The sequence below is a fragment of the Marmota flaviventris genome, chromosome 14 (genome assembly GCF_047511675.1).
Source record: "Marmota flaviventris isolate mMarFla1 chromosome 14, mMarFla1.hap1, whole genome shotgun sequence".
Lineage (NCBI taxonomy): Eukaryota > Metazoa > Chordata > Mammalia > Rodentia > Sciuridae > Marmota > Marmota flaviventris.
In genome coordinates this window covers 82,905,206-82,930,524 of record NC_092511.1, presented here as the reverse complement: position 1 = coordinate 82,930,524, position 25,319 = coordinate 82,905,206, and the positions used below count along the sequence as shown (strand labels likewise).

Here is a 25,319-nt window from a genome sequence, read left to right as displayed (position 1 = left end):
GGGCCGGGCTCCCAGGTCTAGGCCTGCGACCCTGTGGGGGACAGAGCCCCGAGTGTCCCCGCCCGTCCCCACAGGACTCACTGTCATCCATTTTCCTCTTGCTGTCGCTGCCAGGCTGGGCGATTCCCAGGAGCCCGTTGATGGAGTAGGTGGAGCCCAGGGAGTCCGACTGGGGGGACTCGGGGGGCGTGACGGCAGAGCTGGGGACTGCAGTGGGCGAGAGGGAGAGTGTCAGGCGGAGGGAGTGCCCCCAGCCCCTGCAGCCATCCTGGAGGGACCAGCCAGCCACGTGGTGACCCGAGCCCTGAGCCCTGGTGGCAGCTGGAGTCACCCATGCCTGTCCTTCCCACCTCTGTGTGTCCACGGGACCTTCCATGGGGACCAAGACAGGCCTGTCAACGTGACAGCTCCGTCCACTCAGGGGCTGGGGCAGGTGGGTGGCATGGGTGCTGGGGTGCGTCTGGGGGCTCCTGTGGGGACGCGGTGGGGGTCTGTGTGCCAGGGGTTTTGTGAGCTTCCAAGCCCCCAGAACTCACTCAGTGTGTGTCCCGGGCTCAGGGACTTGGTGGCCACGCAGCTGTCCATGGGGAGGTTGAACGGTTGCTGCACTTTGGTCCGGATGATTCTGCGAGAAAGAACAAGAATGTCACTAGAGAAAGGGGAGGAAACAGGCCCGAGCACTGCCCAGATAGGTGGCCTTTCTGACACTCCACTGGTCATCTCAGAGGGGTTTCCGACTCAGCTAGTCCACGTCTGTGATGGTGTGGATGTGAGATGTCCCCAAAGCTCAGGTGTAAGACAATGCCAGAAGGTTCAGGGGAGAAATGACTGGGGTGTCAGCCTCAGCCCAGTGAACTGACCCCTGCTGGGATGAGCTGATGGCAGCTGAGGTGGTGGGTGTGGCTGGGCAGGTGGGCATGGGGCTGGCTCTGGGGTACGTATTTGTATCTGGCGAGTGGAGTCTCTCTCTGCTTCCTGATCCCCATGTGAGCCTCTTCCCTCCGCCACACTCTCCTGCCATGAGGTTCAGCCTCACCTCCAGCCTGAGGAATGGAGCCTGCTGTCTATGGATTGAGACCTCTGAAACCATGAGCCCTTAATAAATTCTTCCTCCTCTATAGAGGTGATGCTCGGGTCATTTAGTCACAGCAACGAGAAAGCTACTAGAACAACATCCAAACCCCTGATCTCTGTCCTCACACCGGCCCTGCCTGTGTCCTCATGTCATGTTGGAAACATCAGTCACTCAAGGTCAAGTGCAGATGGGGCATCTGCCTGCTCCTCCCAATCAAGCTCGTCCCCAAAAGTGGGTTTGACCTTGATAACTTCTCCAGCCTTGATCCTTCCTTGATAACCTCAGCGCATGCCAACAGTGTTCTTTCCCGCCGCGGGCACTCATGGCCCACTCCTCCACTCTTGACCCTTTCCAATCGACTCACCCTATTGGGGCAAGGTGAGATTTTTGAAATGCAAGTCAGCATCCTGCTTAAAATCTGACAAGGGCTCAGAGGTCAAAAGCAAAGAGTATGTAACTTGGCACCAACACCTCAGCATGCCTCAGGTTCCCTTCCCTCTGTCTGCTGGCTCTCCTTTAGCTTCTTGTATAAGACCCTGTTAGCCACAGGGCATTTGAATGTCTCAGACCTTTTTCCTTTGCTCCCTTTTGACTAGTCAGCTCTTCTTCCTTGCCTCTTACTGAAGGGAAGCCTTTCATAACCCCATAAAGTCACCCTGTGCTGGTCCACATGCCCCCATGTTCCTGTCCTTAGCAGGACTTGGAGCTGCATTTTTATAATGTCTGTGTGGATACTGGGTTTGCGTCTGTGCTCCTATTAGACTGTAAGCTGCACAGGGGAGGAGTTTTGTGTCCCCAGGGCCTGCAGGTGATGGGTAACTGAGTGAGTGATGAATAATGGATGAAGAGTAAGCGCTTGATGGGTGGTAACTATCTGCAGGGCTGAACAGATGACCAGGTGCTTGAATGGGGCCAGGAGAGGGGTCAGGAGAAGACCAGTTCAGGAACATTCTTTGGTCAAATGAAAGAGGATGTGGTATCTGAGGAAGGAAGGTGCAGATGGGTCCCTGTGGAGTGGGGCAGGGGGAGGGTGCCCCCAGCGTGGAGAGAGGAGGCAGGGGGGACACCTGCAGGGACAGAGAGGTCCTGCCAACTCTGCAGCCCAAGGCCCGAGTCCCTCTGGGTTGGGCCCCTGCTCAGTTCCTTCATGATCCCAAAGCCAGGCACCCGCCCAAGACCTGAGGCTGTAGTCTCTCACCTGTTGATGGAGCTGACACTGGGCACGGTGTCATTGTCACAGACGCCCTCGGCCAGGAGCCGGTCCCTGATCTCCCAGGCAAACATGGTGGGGTTCTGCCGCTTGTAATCCCCAATCTTCTCCACCACCTTGGGGGTGGCCACCTTGGGCTTGGAGCCCCCTATCACTCCAGGCCGGATGCTTCCAGTCTCGTAGTACCTACTCCAATAGAGAACCCCAAAGAATTACCCAATAAGCAGGGGGTCTCTGGGGGGGACGTCGCCAGAGCCCCCCCGCCGTCTGTCTGAAGCTTCTGGGGAGGGCCATGGGAGTGAGGTGCCCGAGGCTGCCTCCAGCACCTGGCGTGCCCAGAACTGTGCACATCCCTTTCTTGGGGAGGCTCATGCTGCCGCCAAACCAGAGCCCTGTGCTGGACGCCCCGGCTCCTCTCCTTGCCTTGCCTCTGTCCAGGCTCTGCCTGCCCCCATCAGGGCCAGGGGCACGAGGTGTCCCCTGTAAGGAGGGGCATCTTGGCTGGGCCCAGTGGGAACCGTGGGGCACAGTGGCGGTTTCTCTGGGCTGAAGGCTGACTGATCTTCTCCTTGACCATCTTGCTTCCACTGCCGGTGTGAGGCTGGTCCCCTGGACTCTGGAGGCCAGCCTTGGGGATCCCTGGCCAGGCTCAGTCCCTCAAGCTGAGCCTGCTCGCGTCCAGCCTCTGCCCCGCTCTCTGCTGTGGCAGATGGGTGGCCTGGGTCAGGACATCCTCCCCTCCCTGCTGTAGACACCCTCTTCTGCCATCGGGGCCAATCTGTCTCTCCAAACTCTGTGTTGGTCACTAGTGACCAGAGCTCCTCTCCTGTCTGGGACTCCACAGCCATCTCGGGAATCCCCTCTCCTGGACCCCAACCTGACAGCCCAGGGCAGGGAGTCGGGGTTTCCAGGGTTCACTTACAGCCAGGCCCTTTGCCTCCTAGCACCGGGGGTCCCCCTGAATCCACGTGAGGGGTGGAGGAGGGGGACGGGTGCATGGAACTACCTCAAAACCCAGAGTCCTCCAGGGCGGGGCATTTCTGCTGGAAGCCTGTGCTGCCCCTGTCCCCACTGAAGTAGTTCCCAACCTGGTTGCAGAGGGAAGATGGGGGCTTAGACCCAGTCCCCTAAGTCAGTCTGAGCTAGAGCACAGACACTTAATTTTATTGTTATGTTTAAGTTTCTTCCAGGGCAGCTGGGGCTGAGGGCCACCATGTTGGGTGCTTATAGAGGAGCAGTTCCCAGGAGTCCCGAGTGTCACCTCGTAAGAATCCCAGCCTCTAGGCCTGACTCCCAGAGAGGCTACTCAGGGAGGCTGAGCTGGGCCTGGAGACTGAGCAAGCCACCCTCTTGCTTCTGTTGCAGGGGCACAAACCCAGACGTCCCCTTTGCAGTGGTTAGACCCCAGGAGCCTTCTCTACTGTGGGGCCCTCCTAAGGGCCCCATTTCCCTAGGTGTCACCAGAGAAGAAACTGGGGGGGTGAGTCTCCTGTATGAAGAGCAAAGACGGCTGCAGAAATAAGACATGGGTAAAGGATAAAAAAGAGCCGGGCGCAGTGGTGCACCCTGTCATCCCAGCAGCTCGGGAGGCCGAGGCAGGAGGATGGCGAGGTCAAGGCCAGCCTCAGCAGTGGTAAGGCGCTAAGCAACTCAGTGAGGCCCTGTCTCCAAATAAAATAGAAAATAGGGCTGGGGATGGGGCTCAGTGGTCGAGTGCCTTGAGTTCAGTCCTGTTAACCCCCTTCCCCCCCAAAAGAGAGAAGCCAAAGGAAGGAGAAACGGGCGGAGAAGGAAGCGAGGACAGGGAACAGCAGGAGGCCATAGCGGGCAGAGGCTCCACCACACCCTGTCCAGGTCCCAGGACTGAAGCTGGACGTGGGAGGCCAGCTCTGCAGAGCATGGGGCGTGCTGAACTGCGAGCTTACCTGCCGAGGATCTTGCTCACGCAGCCGTGGCTGACACGGAGCTGGCGAGAGATGTCGCAGGGCCTCACGCCCTGGTGGGCCAGGTCCACGATGCGCTGGCGCACCACTTCCGGCAGGGGTCTGCCATTCACAAAGGCCCCTCCCAGCTGATTCAGCCCGCCATGGCCTGGAAACACAACACCCGGGGACAGTTGTCAGGACCAGGCGGGGAGGTGGGGAAGCATCAGCTGCGGGTGTGCCACCGTGACTGAGCCCCGTCGGCCTCCTGCACGCCCTTCCCACTCAGAGTCCCACCCCCTGGACGGGGCACCAGTGGTCCTGATGCTCAGACCCGACGCCCACTGCTGGTTCCAGAGGGGCGCAGCATGCCCTGGGGGCCCTGGGGGCCTGTCCTATCTCCTTCTGACCAAGCCCTTCACTCCAGACACCAACCCCCTTCCTTCCTCTGAAGGCAGGTAAGGAGAAAGACTCAGGGTGAACCTGGGGGGACCCTCTTCTCCCTGGGTCTCCTTTCCTTTTCTATGAAATGAGGGCTCAGGAGGAGATCCATAGTCTCCCCATTTCTCTTTAAACCACAGAAGTGGTGTTGAAACCCGATCACAAACATAAACACCAAAGAATGAACCCAGAGCGTCTCTGGTTGAGCTTGGGGGAGTGGACCCCAGTCCTGACCACGGGTGTCCTGCCTGAGAGAGCCTCAGGGTTTCTCCTCTAACAGGTCAGAGCACTAAAATGGCGGGCACTGGCCTGGCGGGGCACCCCATGGGCTCCAGGACGGCCCCATCAGGCCGCAGGCTCTCAGCTGCTTTCCTGCTCTGGCCTCGGTCCTCCTCCATTCTGAGCCCATTCTCTCAGCAGACCTGTGCTGAGTGCCCACTCCGTGCCAGCCACGGTGGGGGGCTCATGGTCACCGAGGTAAATAAGGCAGACCCCGGCCCGCTCTCGCCTCTGGATTTATTATAGTGGAATCCCAAAGTAGCAAACAGTCCGTTGGAACCAGAGGAGGGGACCTGGCCCTGGTCAGGAAATCACAGAAGGGTTCCTGGAAAGTCGAAGCTGAGGCCAAGGGTAAAGAGGTGCCCGCCGAGTGGGAGAAGAAGGAGAAAACTATTCCAGGCAGTGGAACAGCGTGTGCAAAGGCTTTGAGGCCAGAGGGCACCGTCAGTCAGACTCCCTAACATGTTCCACTCCATGAAACCACCCAGTGGGGCTAATTTTAGGACTCAGATCTCCACTTATTCAACCAGGGGACTGGGACCAGGAGAATTTTAGTGACTTGTTTTACATGACTCATTCGAGACTCAGACTATACCAGAAAGAGCCAGGATCCACCCGAAGTCTGAGGCTCAGACCGGAGCTGCTCCCAGGCTACCCAGTGGCTCAGTGGCCAGAGCTGGCTGGTGAGGTGTGGGACTGGCCTGCAGTCCTTTCTGAAGGTGCTGTGGCCTGGGTAGGGAAGGTCTTTTCACACCAGAGCATGATTTGGTGGTTGACCTGGAGGTGGTCAGAACCCCGGGGTGGGAGTCAGAGGGAGCGGGCAGGCGACAAGGAGCCATGACCAGGCCCCTGTGGGAGCCAGTGGAGTCTATTTACGACTGCGGGCGGGAAGGGTCTTAGCCGGGCACCGAGTACCTATCATTGCCCAGTGACAGCACGTTCTGAGCTGCCTGTCCACGTCTCCTCAGGGGCTCCAGCGGCCTTCAGCAGAACAGCTCCCTTAAAACAAAGGGCTTCGAGCCTCTGCCCTGGGCTGCGAGCCTCTGCCCTGGACTGTGAGCCTCTGCCCTGGGCAGTAAGTCAGAGGAAAAGCCCAGGGGCTGAGCACCAGTGTGAGAGTCGCAATGACCACCCTCCTGTGGAGGCTACTGGGTGAGCCTGGGCATGGCTGCTACCTCGCCCCTTCTAGGCAACCTGTCCAGCGAGTGCTTTCCACCGCATCCGGAGCAAAGCCCAAGGGGCCTTCAGCGCAGCCCAGACAGTGGGAAGAGCGGCCCTCACGCTGGCCCCTCTGGCCACGCATCTCCCCCACCCGCTATCATACTGCCCTTTGGATCTTTTGGGCCCAGAGGCTAAACACAAAGGGGTGCTGGACAGTTTCCCAAACAGACACGATCTGCTAGGTCCAGCTTTGCCTTCATTTTCCAGAACTTCCGATGCCCATATGAGGAGGAGGCTTGGGTGTTTGTGCCAAGGCCAAGAACCACGGGGTCAGATTCCTGCCTCGACCTGACGGTTCCAGTCTCATCCTTTGAGAAGGTGGGGTTGGGGTTGGTTTGCCACCCCAGTGTTTCTGTCTATTGAACAGTTAATGTGACTTCTCGTGTCTGCTGCTGTCCTGGGACAAGTGCCACAAGAAGATGAGGATGGACGTGGAGAAGTGTTGGGTGGCTGAAAACCCTGAGAGAAATGGGAATGTTTTTCTGATTTTGTTTTTTGTTCACATGGCTGAGGGCTCTGACCCAGGCGCGGCCCCGGGACTCTCCAACGTAAGTGCGTGTCAGAATCACTGAGGAGGTCGGCGAAAATGGCTGGACTCAAGGCTGTTTCTGAATTAGTAGGTCTAGGACGGAACCAAGAATCTGTGTTTCTAAGAAGTTTCCAGAAGGTGTGACTGTTGCTAGTTTGAGACCACGCGGAGGTCCCTGGTTTAGGCCAGGTAATGGCTGGTGAAGACAATTTTAAGAGAATGACTCTGCTTGTTCCCCTTTCCTCCAACCCCTTCTCCTAAGAATATCAAGTATTCTTTATGTACTTTGGTTTTCTTTTTTTTTTTTTTTTGTACTAGGGATTGAGCCCAGGGGCACTTAACCACTGAGCCACATCCCCATCCCTTTTTGGTTTTTTATTTTAAAACAGGGTCTCTCTAAGTTGCTTAGGGCCTTGATGAATTGCTGAGGCTGGCCTTGAACTTGCCGGCCTCCTGCCTCAGTCTCCGGAGCCACTGATTACTGGTGTGTGCCACCAAGCTGGGCTTGTACTTTGGATTTCATTTCTTTTAAACTCAGTGACCCATCCACCAAGTGCCAATCATGACTCAGATACCAAGTGCTGAGGCTCAAACCTTGATGCTGTCCCTTGGGTCCTTAAACCTTTTCAGTGGATACAATCAGATAAATTGGGAATTGCCATGTTGAGGGAGAAGTCCCCAAGAGAGGTCAGTCCAGCTGTTAAGTGATCGGAGGGCAGTTGCAGGGAGGAGAGTTTAGGAGGTGACCCAGGAAGGCATTTCCACAGGAAGCAGGAGCAAATCCCATGTGTGAGTCTTGGTGACTTGGAGAAGTTGACAGGCATGGACAGGCAGGAAGGTGAGCTGGAGAGGGCTGGCCGCTGCGGATGAAGTGGCTCCTATGGTTTGAGGTTTTGAACTGAGTCCCTGCAATGGAAGGACTTTCATCTTTCCTGTGTCCGGTGTGGGGGAGTGGACTTTTCGAGGTGAGTCACCACCAAACACCCAGAGGTGGGTGCAGGCTTCCTTCCTGCCCTGGGGAGTGGCCTAGTGCCCACTGTGTTGACCCCCTTTCTACAATGCTCTGCAGACGGGTGGGCCTGAGGCAGGAAGCCAGTAGTGAGTAGGAGCCCCTGGCTGGGTGCGAGGCGGGTGCAGGGAAGGTGTGAGTCAGGAAGAGATTTGAGGTTTAAGCAAAGACCCTTTGCCTTCTGGAGGGGCGTGGGTGGGGAGGGATGGGTGTGGAGGAGGAAGACCTGTGGCCTGGCCGGATGCTGCAGACAGGGGGCCAGAGCTTTCTCAGGTCCCAGGGGACTTATCCTTAGCTCTATGTGGGGCTTGCTCTCTCCTTTGGGAAAGTGATGTTCAGAGAGGCGTAAGGCCATCTTTATAATTTTTCACCACTTAGAAGACTCTAAGGAGCAGAGACAGGAGAAGAAAAAGGAGGCTGATGTCCCGAGAGTCTCATTACATGCACTGATATCAAACCTTTAAGATGCAGGGAGACTTCTCCCAGGCCCTGGAGTGCTTTGCCCACATCCCTGTCACAGAACCGTCACAGAACCGACTGCATGAACAGAAGCTTTATCTAGTGTGGATTCCTCAAGGGCAGGGCCTGTCTTTGTCTCCCTAACACCCGACGCACAGTTTAATCAACGCCTGCATACACATGGGACAGAAACGTGCTCTGCATTGTAGGAGTGGTGGCAGTGATTCGGGGATCCTCTGTGGTGACCCCCAAGTCCCAGACTCCAGCACCACCCCTGGTCTCCATCTCAGCCTGGCCTGTGCTCCAACATTCCCCGAATGCTCACCTGCAGGTCTGTGGTCTCCACGCCCTCCAAGTTTCTCCCTTTCCAGAGTCAAGTCCATGCCTTCTGCTTCAATGTGCTCCCAAGAAAGTGTCTCAGAACCATGGAACCCCAGGGTCCTGCCTGCAGAGCAGATCAGCCTGCCACCCATGAGGTCATGGATCACGTAGACACAGAGCCTCGGATTAGGACGAAAAGAGCAGGAATGCAGGAAAGCAGCACCCTGTGTCTGCTGCACCCCAGTGTGCTGGGTGGCCCTGGGGATCTCTGTGCCTCCCTTTGTCCTCCTCAGGGGACTGGAGAAGAGAAGGTCTGAGGAAAGCTCAGACCTCAGAATCTCATTGAGTCTTCCTCCTCTGACCTGTTCTAGAACCTGAGATTCCATAAAGTGTCCCCCAGGGTGTTTTGGTTGGTGTTTGTCTTTGTTTTGAGACAGGGTCTCACTAAGTTGCCCAGGATGGCCTTGAACTTTGGATGCTCCTGCCTCAGCCTCGGAGGAGCTAGGATTACAGATATGCTCCTTTGGGTCAGGCTTTGTTTTATATTGTCTATCTCCTTTCTACTCAGTCCTTCCTCTGCAGCTACAAATGCAATTAAGTTAATCCGTGTTGCTTCCCTAGCCCTTGCCTTGGAAAAAAATTATTTTCTTGACCATGAATTTTTTTCTTCATATATATATATATATATATATTTGTACTAGAGACTGAACCCAGGGGTGTTTAACCACTGAGCCCCGGCCCCAGCCCATTTTTGGTATTTTATTTAGAGACAGACTCTTGCTAAGTGGCTTACGGCCTCGCTAACTTGCTGAGGTTGGCCTTGAACTTGGAGATCCTCCTGCCTCAGTCTCAGGCGTGCACCACCACATCTGATTTTCCTGTTTTCAACCCCGTCTTAAGAAGCAGGCAAATGTGCTGCTCCCGATCCCTTCTTTCCTCCCACTGGCCCACCGCCTCCTGCTGGGCATGTGCATCAGCACTTGGCCATGGGGGTAGTGGGTGGCCAGGGAGGGGCTGCCAGGGGCCATGTTCTCTCTCTCCAAGGGGTCTCCACACAAGGCTGTCCACTGGCTCCTTGTACCTTCAGTCTGGGCTTTCCGATCTCTTTTCCACCATGTCTGTTGCGCCCCCAGGTTTCTCTGTCTCAAATATCAGGGCTTCTCCACTCTGAGGCTCTCCTTGGAGGCTCACTCACACTCTTCCTCTACCACCCGTCTTCCGAGACATCGTGGGTGTCCCAGGTGTCTCTAGGTCAAGTCTTCCTGCCACTTGCACATTCAGCGTCCTGTTGGAAATCGCCACTTAGACGACAGAGAGGCTGCTTCTCTCGTGTTGGCTGGTGACCGCAGTGCCCTGCAAGCGTGGAGCTTGCCACCTTCTGTGACACCCTCTGGATTTGGCTTCTGCATGTCCTTGGAACTATTGGAGGATCCCCTACTGCGGGGCCCTGGCACATGCTGCTGCCTTGGCTTGGACCTCTTGTCTTATCTGTTGACTCTTGTGCATCTTGTGGAACTCAGCTCCAGGCCACTTCCTCCAGGGGCTCTGCTTCATCCTGCAGAGCAGGTCAGGGTCCTGTTTAGATGTTCTCAGAATACCCTTTATCTTTCTCCCACAACATCCATCAACATGAAGGATCAATACGATTGTTTTTTGAGAAATTTGGTTGAAAACAATAGGAGGAGAGTTTTATAGTCAAGGGAACTTGGGGGTGGAGAAGAGTGGCTGGTGGGGCCTCATGTGCTAGTTTAATTCTCTTGGTAGGTCCACGACGAGGAGAGGCTTTAATACAGGGGATTGGTTTTCTGGGTGTTGGAGAAAAATAAGAGTATTGAGGAGGAACTGAGGTGATCTGAGATACAAGGAGGAGAGGAAGGAGGGGGAGGAGGGATGGAGGCAGGGGAGGAGGGAGGAAGGAGGGAGAGGAGGGAGGGAGGCGGGGGAGGAGGGAGGGAGGCAGGGGGAGGAGGGAGGAAGGAGGGGGAGGAGGGAGGGAGGCGGGGGAGGAGGGAGGGAGGCAGGGGGAGGAGGGAGGGAGGCAGGAGGAGGAGGGAGGGAGGAGGGGGAGGAGGGAGGGAGGCAGGGGGAGGAGGGGGGAAAGAGGGGGAAGAGGGAGGGAGGCAGGGGGAGGAGGGAAGTAGGGGGGAGGGAGGGGGAGAAGGGAGGAAGGAGGGGGAGGAGAGAGGGAGGGAGGCAGGGAGGCGGGCAGATCCACAGTCAGTCAGTGAAGCCCACAAGCTCTCTTGGCCTCCAGCAGCTTGGCTTCCTCTGAAGTGTGCTCTTCAACATGAACGAGGTCCAGATCCCACAGCCCAGGAGGAAAGAGGCTGGCCTGCTGCTGAGGAGCCGGGGTGCATGCGGGGGCCCTCCCGTGGCTTCCACGCAGTCCTGGACTTCAACACTGGAAGTGTGCACACTTGCTGGCTGGCACTTTCACCAAGAGCTTCCTGTTGGATGTGGCGGTGTGTTCTGTGGGAGCATGTTCTGCTGAGATAAGAAGCTTTCTCTCCATTTGACACCAGCAGGGAAACTGTCATTAATGGAGGTCTTTACATTCTGAGCCAAGAAGACCTTTCCTTCTAACTCTGGCGATAAAGGCTCTATGGAGGACGGCGGGGGGGACAGATTCTGTCCTCATGGTTTCTAGCAGAGTTGGGGCGATGTCAACATGCATTCAGGGGAAGATCCATGAGGGCCAGGCTAAGCTGGGGGCACAGTGGATAAGAGTGCAAACTGCTCCTCCTGAGAACCAGAGAGCCCACTGAGGGGAGTTTCTGACAGTTCTGAGTGGCAATGCTGCCACTTCAAGTCTGCCACTGTCCAGTTGGTATAAAAGAAACTGGCTCCCGGTTTTCGTTGCCAGGGAGCTCAACACTATGGTCAAGGTCAAAGACATGATCAGTCCAGCCCTGGAATTTTCGGACTCTTCAGGTACCAAGTATGCATCAGTCAATGGTGTCGTTGCAAAACAGAAACTTACTCCTAGGTATTTCAACAGAAGGGCTTTAATGCAAGGAATTGTTTTCCCAGGTGTTGGAGAAAAATAAGCACACTCAGGAGGAACTGAGGTCATTCTGAGATATAAGCTGAGCGTCCCATACAAGCTGATACAATTCCAAATCTGAAAAGTTCCAGAATCCAAAATCCTTTGAGCGCTAACATGATACCACAAATGAAAAGTTCCAGTCCTGGTCTCTGTGAAAGGTGGCAGTCACAACACAGGTGCATAAAAATATGGCATAAAATAACCTTCAGGATATGTGCATAAGGTGTATATGGAACATCAGTGAGTGTCATTTATCTCCATAAATACATGCAAACAAATAAGCTATCTCAGTAAGTATATGCAAAAACATTACAAGATCCCCAAGGAGTCCGAAGTCCAGCACTTCTCTGGCCCAAGCATGCTGAACACGGGGTGCGCAAGCCACTGCCCCAGGGCTGCAGGAAGCAGAGGGCAGAGCTAGAGTTATGGGAATGGAGATCTTGGAGGGAGTGCCACAGAGCTGGGGCTTGGACCTCTGAGGGGACGTGGGAGGCTGGCCCTGGAAGGGCTGGACCAGCTGATGCAAACCCCTTGAAGGAGGAAGTCCTTCCATAGTCTCCGGCCTTCCACCACCTGCCAGGTGGCCCTTTCCCTCACAGAAGTCCAAACTGATAGGCAGCTTTCAAACTTGTCCCCCTGCCTGGATGCGTGGGCAGGGCTCATACAGCCACTTATTTCCCTTCTCCGAAGCTGTGTAGGCAGAGTTGGGAAGCCCTGCTCCATCGCTACTTGGATCTTGGCACGGGCTGCTCCTGCATTGACTCTGCCCCTAGGTGTGCTGGGTGAGCGCAGTGCATGTATGGGACTAGGCACTGGGCCTGGCCTGGGTGGGCCCTCCACAGTGTCACCGTCACCGTGACCACCTTGATCATCCTGGTTCCGTGCCAGGCCGTGCTGCAGCATGATACACAGATCAAGATATTCGGGTCTCCACCCTCTTGGAGGTTAGGGTTTCATGGAAAGTTCTTTCTGTAGCGGTTTCAAATTAATTGTTTGTGTCTTTGCAAGTGACAGAGTCTCCCACCCCATTGGCCCCTCTTCTTGTTTTCTGTTCTCCCTTTTCCAAAATCCTCAGTGATGAGACAAGGCAGAGTTCTGGATGCCTTAAGGGGCAGGAAATAATGCCAGCTCCTCCTTTCCCCTCCTGCAACGCATGACTGGGTGGTTATTCATTGAACTCCTGCGTGTTCTTGCTAATGCCTTCTCCCCGTCTGGGGGGCTCTTTCCCTCTGGCAGGCCCCAGTGCCACTTACTGCAGCCACAAAGACCAACCTGCTCTGAGGCTCCTACAGCTTAAGCTCAGGCAAATCTCAGAGTCCCCTAAAGGATAAGAAGTTTGATTTCCTGGGATGTCCCTGCTTTGGATCATCTCAGAGGGTAGCTGAGACGGGAAGACTCTTTCCCTATTTCCTCTCTGATGGAGAAAGGGGGCTGTGGGTGGGGGCAGAGGAAGGAGACCAAGGATGGATCCAAAAATTTCCCTTGGATTCAGCTGTGACTGGGAAAGAACTAAAGTTGGCTGGTATTACACACATATTGGACCTAAAAGGAGGAGGAGGAAGGGGGAAGAGGAAGGGCTGTATTCAGCCCCTGTCCCCAGTTAGCCAATGCTTAGTAACAATCCTGGGCAGCATCGTGGGGGGTGTCCATACCTGAGCCCAGTGGAGAGCCATAAATTTGGCCTTCTGGTAAGTTCTCATGGCAGGAAGACCTGGGAGACAGGAAGACCAGCATCCCCTCTTTATAGACCAGAGGAGGAGGAGCAGAGAGGTCATGGAATTTGACCAAGGGCCAGAACTCAGCCCCAGGCCTGAGCTCTCAAGAGGCCATCCCAGATGGTCCCACCACCTGGCCCCTCCTTGCCCCCTCTTGGCACCCACCACTGGCAGCAGTCCCTTTTTGACTTTCCCTAGTTAGAGAGTGAACCTGAGTCCCACTCTTCCCTGTTGGGTTATTCTCCTCCACTCCCTTTGTTCACGTCCCTCTCCACTTCCTTCCTTCCCACGCCTTCCTGCTCTGGGCTCTAATGCCTCTGTCCTGGGTCTCTTCCAGTTGCTTTACTTCCCTGTATTCCCACCCAAGCTGCTTGCCTCCTCCCCATTCTCACCAGATCTCAGCCCCTCCCCATCAAAGATGGCAGAGCCCCCCCCCGCCCCCCCTCTCCCTGCCCATTCGCCCTGAGTCTGGCCCCTCCCTCCCTTGGCAGGTTGGCCACCCCTTCCCTGCAGAATCTTGATTGCCTGCATGGCTGCTCAGGTTCTTTATCCCATCTTCCCCTCAAAGGCATCCACAGCTCCTCTGTTATTCTTGTATTAGCATTGAACCCATTAAAGCTAATTTGTTTGCCCTAATCTCCATTTATTTTTCCCTAGTTGATATTAGATTTCCCTTTCTATTGCTCCAGCATGATTTTCTCTTTGTCTTCCTAATGGTCTACCCCCCTCTCTCTTCCTCTATTAATCTGGTTGGCTTCACTGGGTGGTTTCAAGGCCTTTCTCTCTGCCTCCCACAGCCCTGGGATTAACCCTGTCACCTCCCTCCCAGGAAGGACCCCAGTGTGTGGGTTTCCAGAGATGTAGCTGCTGCAAAAGTCACCAGCCCTCTAAGATCCCCACGAGAAGCAGTGCTGGACCTGCAGCCCGGCCTGCTCCGGAGGAAGCCATTTTGCAAGCCTTAGGCATACAGGAGCCAAAGAGCTGGAGGTACATGGGGCACCCAGAGGCTGCTCAGAGTCCAGGAGGGGTCCCTGGGCAGGCTGGCCTTTGGGATCTCCCAAGGATTTCTGCGGCTCTCTTAAATCCTTAATGGTGGGCCAAACAACAGATGGGCCATTTTTTCTTTGTGGCTAAGCCTGGATACTTTCTCCCAAGCTGGAGACACACTCGCTCCCCTTCCTGAGGAGGGCCACCCATGGCCCTCTGCCTGTGTCTCTTATTCAGGTCTGATCTGGACAGGCCACACCTTACTGCCTGGTGCGGCTCAACTCACAGGGCGCAGACCACCACTTCTCCTGCTGCCCACTGGAAGGGCCGGCGGAGCTCAGGAACTTCCCCTTGGGTCAGTTGACCCAGCCTTTTGGAGTGATGTCACCAAACCTGTAGTTTTAAAAAGTTCCTCTGGTGAGCGTCCAGTTTATATCCACTCAGTAGATGTCGATAGTTAGGCAATGAAATTATTAATTAATGAATTAACCATGAGCTGGTTGGCAGAGGTTCCTTGGAGATTTACTGGAGGTCATTTTCTGACTTCTTCTCACTGAGCTTCCTGGAGGCCTGCAGACTCCTGGCATTGCCCCTTGGCTGCGGGGATCCTCTGGTTGCACAGCCAGGCCTGGGCGCTGTGCTCAGATCGAGCGGGGACACCTGCTGGACACACACTTTCACACCAGCGTCCATGCACATCACTGTGCTGTGTGCCCCTGACCCACAGTGGCCTGTGGCTAGGACGCTGCACCCGCTCTGATAATATGCCAGTAGGTGTGTGAGGTGGCAGGGAGATGGTTTCAGAGTGGAAGATAGTCCTGGCCCTTGAGACACTTGTCTTACAGGCTAATGACCTTGACATTGGGAACCTCGACATGTCCAATCCGTTCCTGTGCTATCTCCTGTTTTCCCAAGCCCTGAGGAGTACCACCCCGCGGGCTGGGAGTGAGAGTGTGACCCTGTGGGGGGTCAGTGGACCATCCAGGTCCCCATGATGTATGCTATCATGAACAACTAGGGTCACATGACCCTGTGAACTGCTAGCTCAGAGGTCCCATGCTATAAATGTGGTGTAGTGAGCACGGCTTTAAACGTCACCCAGAGGGGGACAAGGAGGGAGACCAGAGCTGGTAGAAGAGGGCCTAGTGGGGACAAGAGAACACCAGAGTGGAGAGAAGAGGGACAGGGAGGGAAGAAAGGGGAGAGGGGATGAGAAGGAAATGCCATTTGTAGCTGGGGTGCCTGTGGTGGCTGAGAGGTGGGAGGAGTGGGGGAGTTGTGACGTCACAGGAAGCAGAGACAAGGGGACACAGACACTGCCTTTTCAAGAGGGTGGAACTGAATAACGTGAGCTGTGCTCTCCCTCCAGGGCTCTTGGCTTCTGAAGTGTCACTAGGACCAGAGAAGTGACCAGCTCAGGGAGGAGGGACAGCGGGCTCAGCCTGAGAGAGACAGCAAGTGCATGCGTGTGTGTGACCAGCTGCGTGTGCGTGAGAGAGATCTGTTCCCGTGCACCACTAGGTTCAGGTCACCCGCCTGCGGGGGGCCGACGCATGGACAGCTTTTTGAGCAACACCCTAAGTCAGATCTGAGACTAAACTACATCTGTGCTTTCCAAGCCTGTTGACAGTCTCCCCAGAACCTGGCACCATAGCGAACAGGGTCTCCCACTCCAAAGCCACACTCCTGGCTCAGGAGGAATGGGAAGGGACAGACACACCTGAGGCTGCGCGCTCAGGGAGGAACCCGGGTGCTGAGAATTGGGAGGCCTGGTTTGGCCGGCCCTGTCACCTGTGACCATGCTGGTGGCGCCTCACTTCCACAGGGCAGTAGATCCCACCCGTCCTAATACTGACAACTCCAGGACTGCCCTCAGGCTTGGGAACAGAGGCCACACCCCCCCCAAGAAGGGGTGCAGGACGTGCTCTGTGGGGACATGTCGTGCAGGTGCCCCAAGTAGCAGACTACCAGAAGTGGCCCTGGTAGAGAAGTGGCCCTACCGTAAGAAGACAAGGGAAGGCCCCCATGGTGGGCCCCCTGGGCTGCCGTGGCCAGCAGACAATCCAGGAGTGAAGTCAAGAGAAGCACGCAGTCACGTGCACAGTGACTACACAGCACACTTCTCAGAAAGTCCCCAGCGGGAAAAGAAGCTGACCTGTCCATCTCAGGCCACAGGTCCACTTCCTGGCAGAGCCAGGACAGACCTTATGTCTTCTGACCTGGGCCCGTGTCCATTCTGCCACCGCAGGAGGCCTGTAGGGCCATCTTGGCTGGGGCCATCTTGGCAGTAGAGGGAGGGATGGCAAGAGGGAGTGGGCTGTGCTCTGAACCAAGGCCACCGCGGGTTCTTTGTCAGTGTGATTGCTCGTCATTTTTACCTTCTTAAGCATGGAACCCACACTTGAGGCTCTCACTGGGGTTCTGGGTTTGTGAGGTAGAATCCTCTCCTCTGTGGGGGCAACAGGGAAGGTTCTGGAGGACAGGTACTGGCTTCCCGTCCTCTTTCTGCCAGTCCCAAACCAGGACCCAGAGCAGCTGAGGGCCCGGTGGGGGCTGAGCCAATGACATGCCACACTCTGACTGTTATCATCGATTTGTGTCCCCTCCCATTCCTAGTGTAGTTCCCAACCTCAGAATGTGGACTTTTTGGAAACAGGGTCTTAGCCGATGATGGCGTTAGGACGAGGCCATTAGGATGGGCCCTGATCCAGCGTGACCATGCTCCTATCAAAAGGAGGAAGTGGACCCAGCGACAGCAAGACAGGGAGGAGACTGCAATCATGTTCCCAGGAGCCAGCGGACACCACAGACCACCCCTGGAAGCTGGGGGAGGGACAAGGAGCCAATTCCCCCGCCACAGCTCTCAGAAGCTCCTCATGCTGACACCTGGACTGGACACTTCTGGCCTCCAGAGCTATGGGACAATGAATTGCTATTGCTTAAAGTCCCCAGTTGGTGGTACTAGGTCACGGCAGCCCTAGCCAACCAATGCAGAGATGGACCCGTTTTCAACCTGCACTGGCCACAGCGAGCACGGGAAGCCCAGGGGACGTCTTTCCAGGGTATTTGGCCTCCCACCCTTCCCCCATGTGGCTCCCCAGCCACCAGGTTAGTGAGAAGGAAGGGCCTGAAGGTTGCCTCACATCTCACCCTCCTTCAGGGCACCTGCTTCTCTTGACATCACGACCTCCCCACGGAGCCACCATCCCAGTCTCCATTCTTGACCCTTCCATCACATGGCCAACTTCTTCTTTAATGGAAGAATGTCAATGAGCCAGCTAACAAAGCCCCCAGGAAGGCGGCCATCACCCTTGGCCTGCTGGGCTGGGTTCCCCCAGGCTGCCAGGACACCCAGGCTCTCCTTCTCTTCAGACTTTTCCCACCTTGGTCCAGTCTGCAGGGGGGCTCTTCACTGGCCGCAGGTCCACAGGCCTCGTCAACATGCTGTTGGGGAAGCGGTTCCTGTTTAGTCCAATTTAGCAACCTTCATGGGGCCTTGGTTGCAGCAGGGCTGGGAGTCACAACAGCCCACAAGGGAGGTGGCCCTGGGAGCCCCACTTCATAGACAAGAGCAGCATCTTGGAGGGGTAAGTAGGCTGTGCACAGCCAGTTAGAAGCAAATCTAAGGTTACACTCAGGTAGATCTGCACCTGCCCTTGACCAGATGGAAGTCTCTGGAAGCAGGAGACATTATCCAAGGAGAAGGGCTGTGTACTTAGTGAACTTTCATGGGAGTCTCCACAGGGGACAGGCCTCCAGCTGGCCTCCACTGGGCCTCTGATTCTAGATCAGTTTCTCAAAAGTTGATTTTTCTAAGTCTGTTCGGTGTCACTAAAACAAAATACTCAGAACTGGGCACCTAATCAGGAATAGAGGCTTATTTTGACTCAAGGTTTTGGAGACTGAAAAGTCCACAGTCAGGCTTCCCATCTCTGCTGAGGTGCTCATGCTGTATCAACCCACAAAATCCTGGGTCTCACTTCATCAGAAACCACTCTCAACGGAACTAATCTGTTCCCGGGAGGACCAACCTCTCCCATGACAGGGCCCCACCTCTTACAGTTTCTACCAACTCTCAACGCCCTTATGTTCACATGAACCTTGGGTGGACAAACCGTATCCAAATCCAGATATTCAAATCACAGAGCCTGCAAAAGCATCCACAGGAGCTTGTGAAGGATGCAGATTTCCAGGGTCTTACATTTACTAACAGGCATTAGGGGTTTCTGATGCTAGATTAGAGGTGAAATTGAAAAAAAAAACAAAAAACCCTTCTCTATAGCCAAGAAAAACAAAGAAGAGAGGGGAGGAAGAGACAGAGGAGGAAAGGAGGTTCCTCCACATAACAGATATTTTGTAAGTACCGAGTATTTGTCTACTATGCACGGAACATGGTTGGAGTCTTAGCCCTACTCGACTCGGTACTTACAAGAACCTTGCAACCCTCGGTCCTCGCAGGTGCTCTCACCTGAAGTCTATCTAACTACCTTGCCAGGTTGATGCCCGGGTCCACCAGGCAGGTGCCCTACAGGGTCAGCTGCACAAATCTGTGCGTGTGCAGCTTCTGTGGGACGCTGCTGCCTCACCTGGCTACCCTGCATTGAGGCTTGTGTGCCACCTGGCTCGTGCGCCAGAAAGATGCCCCAGGACCAGGGAGGGGACGTGGTGGGGCAGCTCCAGCCCTGATGGCTGTCTCATCGTCTCTAAAGAGCCGTGTTCCTCATTTCCTCAGCCCCCCTGCTCTTCATTCATGGTAAAGAAACTAGAAGAGTAATTACAGCAAGATCACAGGAAAGGATCAGGTGCGCTTCACATGGAGAAAACTATAGACAAAACTCAAATGTGCAAATTAGGTCAACCAGTAAAACAATAAAACTCGTTATTAGAGAATTAGGTGAAAATTATCAACACAGACATTCATAGTCCTCACTCGAGATTGGATTTCGTGTAAGGTGCTGGGTCTGAACAAGTTGTTCTATCTAGGCTTAGAGGTAGGATGTCACTGGAAAAAGCCGAGTGACAAGCTTGGTTTGTTACAGGTACTGAGTGCCAGGGAATAGCAAGTCAGACGGGATGGCCACTGAAGGTTGAGGGGGGCTGAGGGTGGAGAGGTGGAGCATGATCAGCATTTGCAGGCTGCCGGCATTCGATGGGCAAAGTCCCAGTGGTGGGAGTGTTTTGGAAACAAGGACCAGTTGGCTGGAACCTGGGTCTGCACACAGAAATGGTGGGAAATGGGGTCAGGGAGGTGGGATAGTCTAGTCAGATTGGACACCAGCAGTAGGCCCCCAAATGTTTGTTAATGATTGGATTAAGAGGAAGTGTAAACAGGAATCTAAGATGATTTTGGAAAATCACCAGGCGAAGTTTCTCTGGAACAGGGCCAGGAGAGGACAGAAACTGGAACATTTTGATGATGTGAATAATCTAGCTATCACAGATTATTGCCACAGCTGTTCTACTTAATAAAAAACATTATCAAGCCCAGGGGGCACAGCCAGGAGGTAGGTGGCTCTGGCAGAGAGCTAAAAAGAATATGAAAATTCCAACCCCCAAAGCCTTAGGTCAAGCCAGGATGGAAGTTCCAAGTACAAGTCAGTGAAAGGCCTGAGACTTTCTAACAGCAGCTTAGAGTCAACACCAAGGACTGGCTTCTCTTGTAAAGGGCCCCGGCAGCAGGTCTGGACCCCGCCCACCTCCCCAGTGCTGTCCTTCCCAAGGGCACATGCATCTCTGCTGGGGTCCCACGGGATGGCTCCCAGCCCAGTGCTTCCCTCCACCCTTGCTCAGCATTTTTAATCTGTCTAGACTGAGGCCTTTCTGCTCTCTCTCCAACTGTGGCTAAAAGTCCAGTTTGCTTTTCTCTCTTTTGAATGTCAACATGAAGACAGAGGCCATGGATCTTGAGCTCTGTAACCCCAAAGCCCAATGCCACGCCTGCCCCACGGAGGGGCCCAGTAGACATTTACTTACTGAATTGAATGGTCAAGTAATTACACTCTTTGAAGCAATTCCGAGTTAGAACTCAGGGTTTTCCCAGCCAGGGGATGCATAGTTGGGTGAGAGGGTGTCATAAGAATAGAGTAAATGAGATGGTAGGGGTCAAGGTGAGAATTTGCACAGGGCACTCTGAGATGGACTGTGCTCCAGCAAAGCACCTGAGTTCCTTAAAAGATCATGGCACACCTGCTCTACCATGTGCCTGGAATGAAGGGGGCCTTGGTTAGGAAAAGCAAAGGTGAGTGAAGGTATCCTGGGGATTCCTTCTGAGGGAGAGAGGCAGGTCCAGCTCGGCATTTCACATAATCAGGGGCCACGATCACTATGTGGCCATCAGACAAATCCAGCCTCAAGCTGACACCACTATTCCGACACCGGTCAGGACATGGGGCACCTGGAAGGTCTGTGTTCTGCACAGAGTGTTACAGAACAGGGAGCTCAACATGGCAAAACCGTAATGTGCTAATCAATCAGATCCCAGATCCTAAGGGGAAGATGGGGTAGTGGCTCCTAAATAGAAAAATGTGCACCTTGAACTTGAAGGTATTTTATCCATAAAAGTACTTTTTCCTGCTAGTGTTTTAGGTTTTATCTATGGGTATGTCTGCTCACCCTGGGAGAGAATCAGTGGTTTATGGAAGTTCCACTGACCCTGACTGCTCGGATGTGCAAGAGGTCCAGGATGACAGCATATTGGTGCAATAGCTGTGAACACGTTCATGCAAGTGTTGGGACAATCTGCAGCTATGGTTGGCTTCTATGTTTCTTCTTCAGATTTTAGTGTGTGAGCTGGGGCGTGCTGCTTGTTAGGCTGTGGGGCAAAAGCTGAGGGTCCCCCTGGCGTGGAGCTTCTGGGAATTCTGGGTGAGGCAGATGTTAGAGAGGACATTCTCATGGCCTGAGCAGAAGAGCCTGCTCAAGACAGCCCTCAGCCACCCATCCTTGATGTCCATCCTCAGGGGACCTGAGAGGCCAAATTCTGGAGAGGATGGGTCCTGCTGCTATTGCCACTGTCCACCCAGGAGGAAGAACCAGCACGCACCCCAGAGTAATGGTAGGGGCTGATGCTGCCCAATGACTGACTGTCCTTGAACCTAATCTGAAAACCAGAACGCTGAACCCAAAGGTCTGAACAGGGCCTCAGTGACCACCTGTGTCCAAAACATCAACGAGGGACTGGATCTGCAGAGCAGGCATGGTGGGCATGACGGGCAAGGCTGGACACTGGAGCTCCTTTATTCAGACCTTGCACCATAGGTTGCAAGACCAGGGAGGTCACAGGTCAGTCACCTCGTGTCTAGGGGACTCCCACTTGCCCTACCACATCTACCACCTCTTCCTCCTAGCAACTGCAGGTTCAGCTGGAACTCTTCAGTTGCACCCGTGATTTCAGAGCTGAGTGTCTGGGCGTCTATGAGAGTAGGGGCTTCTCGGGCCTTCGTTTCAGTTTATCACCCCTGGGCCTAGGACAGTGTTCGATGTGCACGCACACACATGGTTCATTATGTTTAAGGTGTGTGCAGGTGAGCAGTGTGTGTGTATTGTACGTGTGCATCTGTGCAACAGTGCTGTGTGTGTCATGTATGCAGGTCTGGAATGAAGACAGCCAGAAACCCAAGCTGCAAATTTTAAGGAGGCAGGCTCTCTCGAGGCCAACCCTGCCCTGCAGGAGCCTGAGACGTGTTGTGTGTGTGCGTGTGTGTGCGTGTGTGTGTGTGTGTGTGTGTGTGTTCGTCCTCCAGTCTCCATCCACTGGTGAGGGAGACCCTTTCTTTTCATCCTCCCAGGTCCTGCTCACTCAGAACAGGCCACAGCCAGGACTCCCTTGGCTTTGGTCAGCCCTCATTCTACCTTTGCCAGGCTCTTGGAGGCACTACAGGGTCACAGAGAGAGACCTGGTTCTGGGAGGGAGTCCCTGCTCTGCCCTAAGGGGGGTCTCTCTGGCCCTCAGTTTCCTCCTCAGTACAATGTGACAATAGTCTCATCCCTGAGTCCCCTCTGGCCTTGACCACCTCTAGGCCAGATGAACTATTTGATGTGACACAGCCTCATGGAGTTCCCGGGGTGTGCGGGGACGCAAGCTACAGGTGCACATCCAACAAGCTCAAGTCTAAAAGGTGAGAGTCGCTAAGCATGGCGTGGCGGCCTGCAGACACAGTGCAAGGGCCCCTGGAGGCTTTAGGGGTCAGTGGCGGTGGAGCTGGGTGCCTGAGGAGGGCTGGGACGTGCCAAGCCTTGCTTGACCAGTGTGACGCCAGCCCACCTGGAGGCAGCCTTCTGAACAGGAAGAATGAGTACCCTAGACACAGAGCAAAGGGCTCCAGGCCGGCCAGCGTGAGGGGTGAGTAGGGGGCTCAGAGCCAGCCATGTGTGATCCCTATGGCCAGCCTCTGAATCTTTCCCTTCCTCTTCCACCAAAGAGGAAAGACAGGTTCCTTGGCCTCCTTGGGCACCGTCTACGTGGGAACTGGGAGGAGCACAGAAAAACTAGTCTGCAAGCAACCGGGGTGTGTGCACCATTGTGTCACATTGCACGGTACAGAGAGTGACCGCCAGGGAGGTGGGGACGAAGAGTGGCGTGGACGGGGGCACGGTGCACCCCTGGGCCTCAGATGTCCCTGGGCAATGGACACTTTCCAGCTGATAGGACCCAGCCAAGCCCCGAGGAAGGGAGCCTCAGACCACAGCCGTTTCACTGTGGGGGAGAGGGCTGGGAGGCAGGGTCCTGTGGAGGCACAGGTTAGCATGGGAAGTGCATGGTGAGTGTTTTGAGTTAGCAGAAGTGGGCAAAAACGTCTCCCTGGCACTAGCACCAACAGCTTTGCTCTGAACTGGCTGCTGCCCCCAGATGGAGCCCAGTGTAGACCATTAGGGGACAGCTGAGCATACACAGGCTGCCCTTCTGGACCAGAGTGCTCCAGGGATTCACAGGACTCCAGAAGGCCACTAGTTTTATCTGCTAGTGGGGAAGACGTGGTTGTGCTCAAGATAAATGACCTTTGTGCCCCTTGGTGTTCCTTCCTTGTGCTTCCCAAGTTGATTCACCTGGGGGTTCCCTCTCTGGGCCCCACGGGAGCCATGACAGAGAATCTCAAGACTCCTGCACCCTGACCCAAGGAGGTAGGTGCTCTCACTTCTGCCTGATGGACGCCCAGTTATGGGCCTCCACTACCCTGGCCACGAATGCCTCCACTGCAGGCAGGTCCCTGCACATGGTGGGTGGCACTCTGTAAGCCTGTTAAAGCTTAACCGCTGCCTCCTGGCTGGACTCTGGTGTCACTTCCCACCACGATGCTCCATCTAGTGTCACTTCTCTCCTCTCTCTCATCTCAGAGACATGGCTCATCACTGAGTGGGTCCCAGTAAGTACCAGAGAGTCACCCCTATTACCACCATCTCCGTTTTGATGATGCTCAGGAAAGAATCTCAGTGTTCAGTAAGGCAGCCAAGCAGAGCTCAAGCCAGGGGCTGGTGTCCAGCCACTCAGAGACTTCTGAGGGACAACCAGGGTTCGTCTCCTAGGGAAACTGCATCATGGCTACATAGTCAGAAAGCGTAAGGCAGAGAGGGTGGGCGTCAGGACAAGTGCTCGGGGCCGCCTTCTTGCACACAGCACCTCTGCCAACTGCGGGGAGTGCTTTTTACTTTAAGGCTGATTCTTCTAAGCTCCTAGGATATTCTGGAGTCCAGCATAAAGTTCATGGTCAGCCCTTTCTGCCAAAAGCCCAGTGCTTTCCCTGTGACTGGGTTTCCTGATAAAATGAAATAAGCCCCTCTGGATGGGGCTGTGGTCACAGCTGACCGTGGCCGAGGCACCTTGGCTGGCCCACCACGTGTCCCCTTGTTTAACCCTAGCACTCCTGCCTGCTGGTCCTGTTATCTGGTACCTGTAGAATATTAGAAATTCTCTCCTAAATTCTAAATGCAACATTTTAGTGTTGGGTTTAGAGTCACCTTTGTTGAGCATGTCCTGGAGACCACCTTCCCTGGGGACCACCTTCCAAGGAGACCACCTTCCCTGGTGACCACTTAGGAAGCAGAAAACTTTCCTCAAGGGGTCACTATGTGCCTCCAGGTGAGGACACTGGTTTTATTTGCATTACTTCCTAGAAACTCTGCAACGTCCCCGTGTTGAATACAGGTGAAGAAATCAAGCCCAAAGAGATAGTTGACCTGCATAAGGTCACACAGGGAGAAGACAGCAAGTCCAGTCAGTAACAGAGGAGGACCAACAGGACCAGGAGGCCGGCTCATGGTGATGTCAAAAGCCCTCACCCTCTCTTGAGACCTCACAGCGGTCTCCGAGCTCATTCCCGGGACCGAAGCTCTGCTGTCCTCCTGAAAGGATCAAGAGCCCAACACACATGGCCCGGGTGCGCGCAGATGCTGCCCAAACGATGGCAGACGGTGGAGCCATTTCCCCATCGGATGCATCACCAGCCAGCTCCCGGACCTTTCTGCTGTGCTGGTCTGACAGTGACAATTTGTCCCAGTGGACTAATTAGCACTAACTACCCAGGTCATGCCAAGGCCACTTAGGAACACAAGGGAAAAGACAGCACCGGCGACCACGGTGGCTGAGCAAGGAGGAGGAAGAAAAGAGCTGAAGAAAGGGAGGCCAGGACAGCTTCTTTCTTTTCTGTCACTCGGCTTAAACCAAAGGCGGCGTTCCCCTGAGGACTGCGCAGGGCCCGGGACCTGGGCAGCTATGTCCAGGGGAAAACGGGGAAACGAAACCCCTTTCAACCTAAGGCTACAGAGTGGATCTCTGCAGAAGCTGCACAGGGGCAGAGGTCTTGGCCTTGAACTCTTGAGGGAAAGGGCCCTGAGGAGGCTGCCCAGGAAGTGGACCCGAACTTGGAGAAAGGCTGCCCAGCGCCGGCCCCGTGCCTGGCTGTGCCGTCTGTGGCTGGGCCCGAGCACTGGCTCCTGGTGGAGAGGCAGGTCGTGCTGGTAACTCTGGGTCTATTTCCAACACAGCAACTCCTCAGTCCCCGAAATGCAGCAGGAAGGGAGGCCCTTGGCTTTGAGATGCCAAGGGAGGAAATCAGGTTTCCTTCAGAACTTCCACTGCTGGGGACCCAAGGATGACTTCTTTTTCTGGT

At 54.9% G+C, this 25,319-nt stretch overlaps 1 protein-coding gene across 1 annotated transcript in view; it reads right to left on the bottom strand.

The window, feature by feature from the left end:
* Positions 1 to 25,319, bottom strand: part of Pax8 (paired box 8) — a 72,351-nt gene that overhangs the window by 20,934 nt on the left and 26,098 nt on the right. The window contains exons 4-7 of the mRNA XM_071601260.1: positions 4,211 to 4,376; positions 2,274 to 2,471; positions 537 to 625; positions 82 to 207 (exon numbers count right to left, since the gene is read on the bottom strand). Of these exons, the coding sequence (XP_071457361.1) occupies positions 82 to 207; positions 537 to 625; positions 2,274 to 2,471; positions 4,211 to 4,376 (579 nt within the window). The remainder of the gene's footprint in view (positions 1 to 81; positions 208 to 536; positions 626 to 2,273; positions 2,472 to 4,210; positions 4,377 to 25,319) is intronic.